General features: G+C 29.2%; 1 protein-coding gene and 1 long non-coding RNA gene across 3 annotated transcripts; both read right to left on the bottom strand.

Moving 5' to 3' along the window:
- Nucleotides 1–614: 614 nt before the first annotated feature.
- LOC100527108 (uncharacterized) lies at nucleotides 615–1,387 on the bottom strand. The gene has a single exon (NM_001248089.4). It carries the CDS (start codon nucleotides 1,343–1,345, stop codon nucleotides 1,055–1,057), a length of 291 nt encoding a protein of 96 aa, NP_001235018.2. The 5' UTR covers nucleotides 1,346–1,387; the 3' UTR covers nucleotides 615–1,054.
- Nucleotides 1,388–6,690: 5,303 nt separating this feature from the next.
- LOC121173571 (uncharacterized) lies at nucleotides 6,691–9,106 on the bottom strand. Of its 2 annotated transcripts, none has more exons than XR_005888647.1 (2): nucleotides 7,912–9,106; nucleotides 6,691–7,518 (listed from the first exon to the last, which is right to left on the bottom strand). It is a non-coding gene; the product is annotated as an uncharacterized lncRNA (long non-coding RNA). The 2 variants fall into 2 exon arrangements; XR_005888648.1 differs by having other exon boundaries at nucleotides 7,936–9,106.
- Between the last annotated feature and the right edge of the window lie 1,184 nt (nucleotides 9,107–10,290).

The following is a 10,290-nucleotide window of genomic DNA, read 5'->3' as shown; positions in this document are numbered from 1 at the left end:
GCGTAAATGTATATAAAAGTTTTAAAAGAAGCCATAAATTTAGTTAAGTAAATGAAAATAAGAGAATTTGCCTGCTATTGATCGTGGACCCTGTTTGCATCTCATGTTTTCCCATTTAAAGCATCTAAGCATGATCAGCCACCCTTATAAATAACTACCTGTGAATAAATCTGTATGTTAAAAAATGAACCGGTTTGATTTAAAAACTGATTTATATTATTTAGATGTTTAAAGTAGTTTGATTTAGATTATGATTACTTTTAATTTCATTTCTTTTTTGTAGAATCCCAAAATTACGGGGTCTAACTTAAGTAGTTGGTTGAAAAATATAATATATGAGTCTTAATTATAGTCTCTAGTATTTATCAGTAATTCTTACTAATAAAAGTAAAGTTTCAAAGTTACCAATTTACTTCTCATTCTTGTTTTAACAATAAATATCTGATATTATAAAATAAATGAATTGATGTGTGCTGGAATTTTATTTGAGAAATTTGATTAATATATTTAAGCATATATATACAATTTTTTTTCATATCTATGATTTTTGAAAAGATAATATAATATCTAGAAAGAAACACCCCCTAATTTTATTACATGCATATAACATATAGTTTAAATTTATCATATGAATAATAATTTCATTTTACCGGACTCGCGAATAGCACATATACCAGCTTTTCTTTATAAGTGCAAGCGTTAACTCATCCATTTTAGCATCTAGCTTGTACAAATATATATAAAAAAACAGACACCACACCGTGCACAACTCAAACTATATGGACATACAGAAGTGAAAATTCAAAGCACACATAGAGGGAGAACCTCACATGGTATTACAACGGTTCAGACTCCCTACTTTTTATTTTATCATACACGCTCATGTAGCACTGACCATTATTAATACTTGATAGTTGATATTAAAATAGTTTTAGCTAGCCAAGGTTCCAAATTGCGATTATGGTTGTAACAACATGTCCTGATGTTGTGGTTGTAGAGATTGAGTCCTTAAAGTTAAACCATATGACGCAATCTAAAACCCTTGACTCACTGATCAGTTTGGAGGCCCTCTTGGTAGCTTTCGATCCGTGTTTGGTTCCACCCCAGCATCATGTCCAGGATGGGGATGGCCTTTCTTTTCTTTGCTTGGTTGCTCCTTTGTTGTTGTCTCGCGTGGTGGTATACGTTTATGAGGTGGTAGGTGGGTACTATCAAGATGTGGGGTGAGTTGTTGTTCTTGAAGGGTTGGAGGATGAGGCTGTGGAGGCTTTTCTGGTTGACCAGCAAGGGAAGTTGCAACCAAAACCAATGCTACCAACAACACTATAATGTATTTGGGAGACATTTTGATTGAATTAGCTCTCACGGTTTTGGACAATATTGGTGCAGAAAATAGAGCAGGGTATTGTGCCTTTTATATACTCTAGGAAAAAGATACACTAACAACCACCCAGAAATTCTACGTGTCCATTTTTTTATTATTAAAAAATTTATAATAATCGAAACATCATATCTTTAAATATATATTATATGTATAACTATAATTATTATTTTACTTTATGAATTGTCTAAAATAAATGTTTTTTTATATATAACTAAAATTTATAATAAATAAATATTTCTATATATAAAAATTATATTACAATCATAATTGTTAAAAATAATATTTTACGTTGTTATTTTTAATTATTGAAGATTTTTTAAGAAAAAAACTAGATTTAAATTTGAATTGAAGATATTAAAAATGATTTTAGATTGAAGTATATAAGAAATTTGTTGGAATTTTATAAGATCCTTATTTAATATCAATAATCATGAAGAATACATTAAGTTAGATGATCAAAAAGAATTTTAAAAATACCTTTAAATTTATAATGATCGATCAAACAAACACAGCAAAATCTAAATTTGTATGTAATATTTTATCTATGTACTCTTCTTAGACTTTGTTACGGAATGGATAACTGGCAACGTATTAGCTTAATTGGTCACTTCATAGTTATTTATCAACTTATTTCTCAACTGAAACATGTTTATTCCTTAATAGGACCTTTAGTGACAATTTGATATATTAAAAATCACAGTCTTTTTATAGTGAGTTAATCTAATAAAGTTTTGATTATTCCTCTAATGGACCAACACTGGCATTTATTGATTTAAGTCTGTATTATCTGATTTAGTTGGCTAATAAATTTACTTAATTTGATCATATAAAATAAAACTTGCTAATAATAAATAACTAATATAATTATCTTTATTACTTCACGTTAATTATTGAAATAAAAAATTTCAACAAAATTAAGTTAAATTGTTCGGTTAATATATAGATATATGCTCGGTTAATATATAGATATATGCTGGGAATGTATTTAAATTATGAAGATAAAATATATATTTTAAAATATTTTCTATTTTCAATTACATTTTTTAAAATCGTTTGATTGATGATATTAAAAGCATAAGGGAATATATCACGAGATTGCTAAGGTTAGAGTCTTAGTTACGCATGTAAATATAGTTAACTTCTCTTCATAAACGATTAATAGTAAGTAGATGAACGTGATCGTACATAATTATTGATATGTGACTACAATATTGCCAAGAGATTACTAAATTATCTAATAGTGGTTTTTTTTCTTTCTTACGAGCGGTTAACAGTATCATGATATTATTGAGATATTTAGTAATAATTTATCATGCATAAGGTATAGTAAATATAATTCACATATTATACCATTGCGTTTAATTTTTTTTGAATGTAATTATCATCTTCTATTTTCTTTAATCCGTAATTTTAATTCCTTTATTTTAAAATTGAGATATTTGATTTTTTATCTTAAAAAAATACTATTTTAATTATCTCATTTTAAATTAGAGACATTTAATTATTTTATTTTAGAAAAATTATAATTTGAATAAAATTTTTTATTTAATTAATTACAAAATAAAAAATAAAAGAAATAAAGCATGAACAGAATTAAAGATTAAATCAAAATTATAGACATTCTAAGTTCGGAAATCAAAATTATGATTTTTTAAAAATATAAATTTATATTTAAAATATAGGAAACAAAATTATATTTAAATCCTTTGCTTTTTCTCAAATACTTTTTAACTAAACTAATCATGTTACATAAGAAATTAATCATATATCCAAGTGAAGGCCTGATGGATATTTCCAACGTTAATCATTATTCTATACTCAATTATTCATTGTAGTCATCAAACCCTTTTGCCTGCCGTGAGTATGTATTTATATTTTAAATATATTTATATTCTATACTCAACGTTAAAAATATGTATTTATATTTAAATATATTTTTTTTTATTTTTAATAAATATTTAATTTTTATGTATATTTTCTAATAAATTTTTATTTTTAGGCCCCTGATAAAATAATACTTTTATTTTTATCCTTGATATTTATTTTAGTCCCTAATAAATTAAAAATTTAGTGTTTATTTCCTAATAAATTAAATAATTTTTTAATAAATATTAATAATAAATGAGAAATATTTATCATAAAAAAACATAAAATTTATTAATTTATTAGAGGTTAAAAATAAGTGTTAAGGACCAAAAATAAAATTATTATTTTATTAGAAATTTATCACAAAACAAAAATTTATTATTAAACAAATGTAAAACCGAATATTTATTTGGGATAAAAAAAATATATTAGCGTAAATTAATCTAATTCACAATATTACTAAATAATTATTTGTTTGGATTCATTTTCACACAAAGCACGCACTTGATATTGACTCCTTAAACAAGTCGTTGTAGGAAGACTTACTTCACGTACGTAATGCTTTTGTTTAGCTTATCATTTCAAAGTTCGGCCAAAATATTTTATATCGTGTTTTTAAAAAATTAAAAAGCTTAATTTTTACATAGAAACAGTCATACATAACCTAGTTAGGATAAAATAATAAATGTAATTGTGTAAATCCTAGTTTGTTTTATTGTTAAAATTGTTTCTAGTAAGTCGAGTTAGTGTTCATTCTGCTATTGCATTCGCTTAAATTATACTATAGTCTTCACTTGCCTCGTACGTAGGCTTCAGCCCATATCACAATATTATTACAAAGATTAAAATCTATTTTTTATCTCTGATAAATATTTAAATTTTATATTTATTTCCTAATAAAAAATTTCTTTGTTTTTGCTTTATGATAAAATAAAAAATTTATTTTTGATCCTTCACACTTTTTAGTCCCTAATAAATTAATAATTTTTAATTTGTTTACTAATAAAAAAAATTCATTTGTTTATTAGTCTACTTGAAAAGACTAATAACAAATGAAAAAAAAATGTTAGGGAGTAAATATAAAATTTGTTAATTTATTAGGGATTAAAAAAATGTGTCAAGAAAAAAAATTATTATTTTATTAGAAACTCAATAAAAAATTTTTATCAAAAAACAAACATAAAATTTGGATATTTATTAGGAATCAAAAACATATTATAATTTATTAATTTTTTTTTATTTCAAGTCAATTTTACATGAATTATGATCAATGCATGCCCAATTTTGTGAGGTCTATGGAACGAAAAAAGCATAGACTAAAAAAAGTAATGAATAATATAATGGAAAAACAAGAGAGGAAAAATGTAGATTAAGTATTTTTTTTTTAAGGAATGATTTTTTTAACGACTCAAATAGTAACATCACCCTTTACAAAACTTAGTTTTTTCTCCCATAATTTTTTTTTCTTATCACATTGTACTATAATTACATCACTCTTAATCTCTCTTCTATCCACCTTTAAGAGATTTTCCACCAATTATGTTTGCCTCTTCCTTTTAATACAAACCTAAATTTTGATAAACTAAATCCTTTAATCATGTAGTTTTTTTTCTCAAATCTTCGTCAAGTCACTCACATTTTCGTAAACAAGGAGAGATGAGAGAGAATAAGGGGAGAAACATTGGTGAGAGGATCAAAGGGAGACTAGAAGAGGGGGGAGTATTATGAAGGGACAACTCACAACCTACTTCTTCTCAAGATTTCTTGAGATGCACACAATACTAAAACTTGACATTTAATATCGGTGTTTTTGAACATTCAACATCGATTTTGAACCAATGTTAAAACGACCGTCGTTAAAAGTATGTCATTTTAAACATTGGTTATAAAAATCGATGTTTGAAATCCACTATACAACACCGATTCTCTCTAAAACCGATGTGGTATAATAGCAAATAGATAAAAAAAACAAAAAAAAACATCGATTCTTGAAAAATCAATGTTGTAAGTATCATACGATGTGAAGGTCTCCCCTCATCCGGCTCTCTGCAGGGAAATCTCCACTCACTGCTTCCCCTAATATCCTCCCTTTACCACATCATGGGGGTTTACAGGATGTAACACACCATTTTACTTAAATAATAATATAATATTAAATAACAAAAGTTAAAATAACACAAGCCACTCCCCTGTAGTTTTTTTTTTTTTTAAATCCCGAGACCTTTCTCCATCTTTCCTGAAACTTCCATTTTCTTTTTGTGCAGCAGCCCACCGCCTCTCTAACCCTATCCCTTCTTCCCCAAAGACTTAATCCTTCAACCTTTCACTCATCTCCTCCCATGGTTCCAAAAATTGCAAGCTTTTTACATCTTTGGGTTTTTCCAAGCACGAGAAGATGACTGGAGAAAACGGAAAACACTATGCATTTCCTAGGTTTTTCTATTTGATCTCTTTAAGGTAAATGTTTATGACCCATTATGTTAGATGAGTATGTTATAGCACTGATTAGTCATGGGCTGTGAGAAAAAGAGTTAGAAACTAAGTATTAGAAATTATTGTGATTTTCTCAAAACCCAAGGTTTGCTAAAACTGGGGATTTTGTCTAAACCCTTGTTCTATTATTTGAATGCTTAGGTTTTGTGGAAAATATAGCGGTTGACCTTCCTAACAGCGGTAGAAGTCAGTAATTGTGTTATTTAGGTGAGTAGCTAAATATACTTAGCGATTTTCTTAAAGATCATTTCTGAAGAAGCAAGTATACTTTCGAACATATATATTTTTGGTAAGCTTTGAAATTTATTGTGAGATCTTGATAATATATATAAAAGGATGAATGTTGAACTATTTGTTTAATTTTATTTATGTTGAGATCATGAATGATATGCCGTTTGCTACAACGAAGAGATAATGTAGTCTATGAGATAATTTCTCATAGTATAATGATATATGTCGTTTGCTACAACGAAGAGATAATGTAGCCTATGAGTTGAATTCTCATAGTATAATGATATATGCCGTTTGCTACAACGAAGAGATAATGTAGCCTATGAGATAATTTCTCATAGTATAATGATATATGCTGTTTGCTACAACGAAGAGATAATGTAGCCTATGAGTTAAATTCTCATAGTATAATGATATTTCCTTTTGCTACAACGAAGAGATAATGTAGCCTATGAGTTGAATTCTCATAGTATAATGATATTTCTGTTTGCTACAACGAAGAGATAATGTAGCCTATGAGTTGAATTCTCATAGTATAATGATATTTCAGTTTGCTACAACGAAGAGATAATGTAGCCTATGAGTTGAATTCTCATAGTATATTTATATGTTCGGTTCACTGCAACGAAGAGATAATGCAGCCTACGAGCTAAATGTCGTAGTTATATAATTACCATTCACCACAACGAAGAGATAATGTGGTCTATGTGCACATAGTAGAATAAATGCTTGATTTTTAAGTAATTATTTTGGGTACCAAGTTATGAGAAATTCTGAAATGTATATTCTTTGCGTACATGGATTTTTAAAAGCAAGTGTATCTTTCATTCATTATTTATTGAGATGTCATTTTAATATCTTTTGAAATGGAAGGATTCATGTTAAATGGTGCTCTCTTTCATGTCTGCTTAGTATATTATGCTCTCACTAAGTCCTTGTGACTTACCCCTTTATGTTACTTCTTTTCTCAGATAGCCAGTAGTGGAGTACCGATTTTCCTGGGATTTGCTGACACACCCAGGAACTTGATTATCTTTTTGGTAGGTCCCTATTGTGTCTGATGGATATTTTGGTTGTAACTCCAGTATAATGCAGCTATAGGGGTCAGGGTAGTAAGAGATTTAGAGAGAATTCTTTTATTTTGGGATGTAAATGATTCTCTCTTGTAGCTATGATGATGATAAACTTATGATGTTTTGAGACACTTGGTGATTAGTAATTATAATCCACTTTGTTATTAAATGGATGAGATGAGATACCAGCATAAGGATTTGTCTATATATATATATATGGTGTGCTTTTACAGGTTATGTTGTATAGGATAGGTTGGCCAGACTAAGGAAGTCATAGTCTGTGCGTTGGTCATGTCCCAAGAGTGGGTTGTGACACAGGAGATCCCAGAGGCTCGCTCGGAAAGGCTGCTATACCATACCTTTTGACTCCACTCTACTCTAGTAGTCACTGGACTCACTATAGTAGTCCGTCTGGCTGCTCTTGCTGAAATCATTACTCTTCATTCTCCCGTGCTCTAGCAATTGCGCTCCCTAAACCACTACCATGTAGTTAGGTAGAGACAATCAATCCGTAGTGACGGGAATCTGATAGTACTTATAACATCAGTTTTGGTAAAAATCGATGTAGAAAGTGCCTTTCTACATCAATTTTTCCTATAATTAATGTTGGATAGTCACTTTTTACCTTGTTTAATTCCATAAGTGATGTAGAATGTCATTTTTTTTAAAAAAAAATATAGCATATTCTCTTTAGTTCCCTCCTTGTCATTTTAAAAAACACATTAAAAGCTTAAACAAAATTTTTAATGCATTTCTATTAACAATATTTGATTCTGAATTCATCTTCTTAAACAAAAATGACCCACAATATTATGGAAAATTCCCATAGTATGCGTGGAAAATTTCCAATGATCGCTTGCTTACTAATTAATGGAAAAGAAAGTATACTCGGTTGTTAGATTTCTGTCTCCTTCACTAAAATGTGCACTGACTGCTTAATTGAGATTACCACCATGCTCCTGAAATGAAACAATACTTACAAATGATAAAATATATAACGGAAAACATATTAAGTTTTAATTACATAAGCTAAACATATATCTTGTTCTATACAAACAAATTTGTCACCAGATACTAGTTTTATAGGATGTACAATAAAAAAATCTATCTGTATAGACCAATTAGAACCAGAAATTCACATAAGAGTAATGGATCACTAATAAAAAAAATCTTATTGCAATAAGCAACAAGATTTTAAGAGCTTATGTGTACGCATATGATCAATTATCATCCAAGGTCATACAAATGGCCAAAACTAGAGACCCATATCAACTTGGTCATAATATGTGCCACAAAACTTTCAAAGCATATTAAAGTTAGGTGCCCCTCATTGCTCATCTACAAGAACTAGCATTTAACATATTGCCTTAAGGCTGATGCTTGTTTGCACTCCCATTTTTAACTCCATATCATGTTTAAAAAAGAAGAAGAAAATTGCAGTGGCAAGATCAAGCTCTTCACCTTATCAACACTTGAATTGAAGCACAACAATGATAGTATCCATTTTCGTTGAAAAAAAATATTTGCGAAAGATAAGTTTTAGGAATAAGATATTGTCCCCATCCCTGATCCATACTACTTGAATATGCCTTGCGCATCAAAAGAATCAAACTTTCTTATTCTTGAATACCGACAACACATATAAGCTATTTAAATTGGAAAATTATATGAAACTTTTATAGAGCAAGGGAAATTGTTAAGCTGCAAAAATAATGGGGTAGCACCTTTCCTATGCCTTACGTTCATCACAACAGTGTCTAGCTGTAAAAATGAGCAAAATCTAGATGATTACCGAAAATGGTAAAAAATGCAAACAAAATGCAAATAAATCTATGTTCAATGATACTACTCATAATTTAAGGACACATGGTGAAGGATAAAATTTAGTTATATACTAAAAGTGAAAAGTTCTGTGGCTGGTAGAACATGCTGAGTGAGATGAAATGTATTTCTTGCACGACTGCTGATGAAAAGCCCCCACAAGAAATATATATAATATGCTCATGAGATAAAGCCTCAACTACTATTGGTATCTTCTGATTTTGGATAGATCCATGGCCCAACTAACCTTATCCACCATGGCCCCATGAGAGCACTTTGGCATCATCTAATGTAAATCAAGAATAAAGTAGTTATAATGAAATAATCCATGAGAATAGAAATGAAACAATACTAATAATGTCACATCAACATAGCGATTAATGGAAGGGAGTGATATCCACCACTTTCTATTTAAATTATTTTAATATTCTCAAGGCTAGGTATTGGTCTTGGTTTCCAACCACCAATCTTATAACCTCTCCCAAGTTCATAGTTAGAATTGGCTGAGAAAATGCCAGCAGCATCATCAATTTTCTAAAACTAAAATCACTTATTCACTTAAGCACAAGCTATGAGAATTTTGCTTGTCTGCTACAAAAAATATAGGGAAAAAAATTAATATAAAGCATGTGACAATTACCTTCCCAGATCCATAATTGTCCATCCTCTGTCAATGCCATTGAGAAAATCCGCCACAGGATATAGCAACAATATGGTAAGGTAACTCTTTTACTTTGGAAGGGATACTAAGTCCACCTGCATGATCTGAGGCCTCACAAGGACCAAGACCTAATCGGCCATCCCCTCATCTCGACCCCAAATATAAAGCTCCCTTACATCCAATATGAACCTGCCATCAGTTTCAAAGGATGGATACCATTTTTTGATAACTAGTTCAAGTTCCTGAAGTTTCTTAGTAAGAATCTCAAATTGGTTTTATAAAGTTAAACTTTAACAAAGGAGAAATTGATGTATAGTCCTACATGTTAGTGAAATAAGAAAAAGAAAAGCAAAAGGTAAACATAAAATAGAAATTTATATTTTCAATCAAACATGTTGGTAAAACAATAGAGCAAAGCTTTCAATACATTAAAGAATCTGATTTGACATGTATAACAAAAGTGCATCTTCATTCAATCACTCTGGTAGAAAATAAGTATATTGGGAGTCTATAATTTTAGGAAGAATTTTTCATCCTTATTTGTACATACCTTATTTCTCTCAACGGATTCTTTTCTTGTCCCAAAGAAAAAAGAACAGAAAAAAAAAATAGAAATCTAATCATATTAAAAGAGAAATCTAATCAGCAACATGGTGGTGGAAGAATGGATTTTCATACTTTGCCATCCAGTTATGTTGGATTTTTCGGACTCCCTTCCTATGTGCAGTAAATTTCCAAATGAGAAGACCCATTTTGTCACA

The sequence above is a fragment of the Glycine max genome, chromosome 15, assembly GCF_000004515.6.
Source record: "Glycine max cultivar Williams 82 chromosome 15, Glycine_max_v4.0, whole genome shotgun sequence".
In the NCBI taxonomy this organism is placed as follows: domain Eukaryota; kingdom Viridiplantae; phylum Streptophyta; class Magnoliopsida; order Fabales; family Fabaceae; genus Glycine; species Glycine max.
This window is presented reverse-complemented; position numbering and strand designations above follow the sequence as displayed.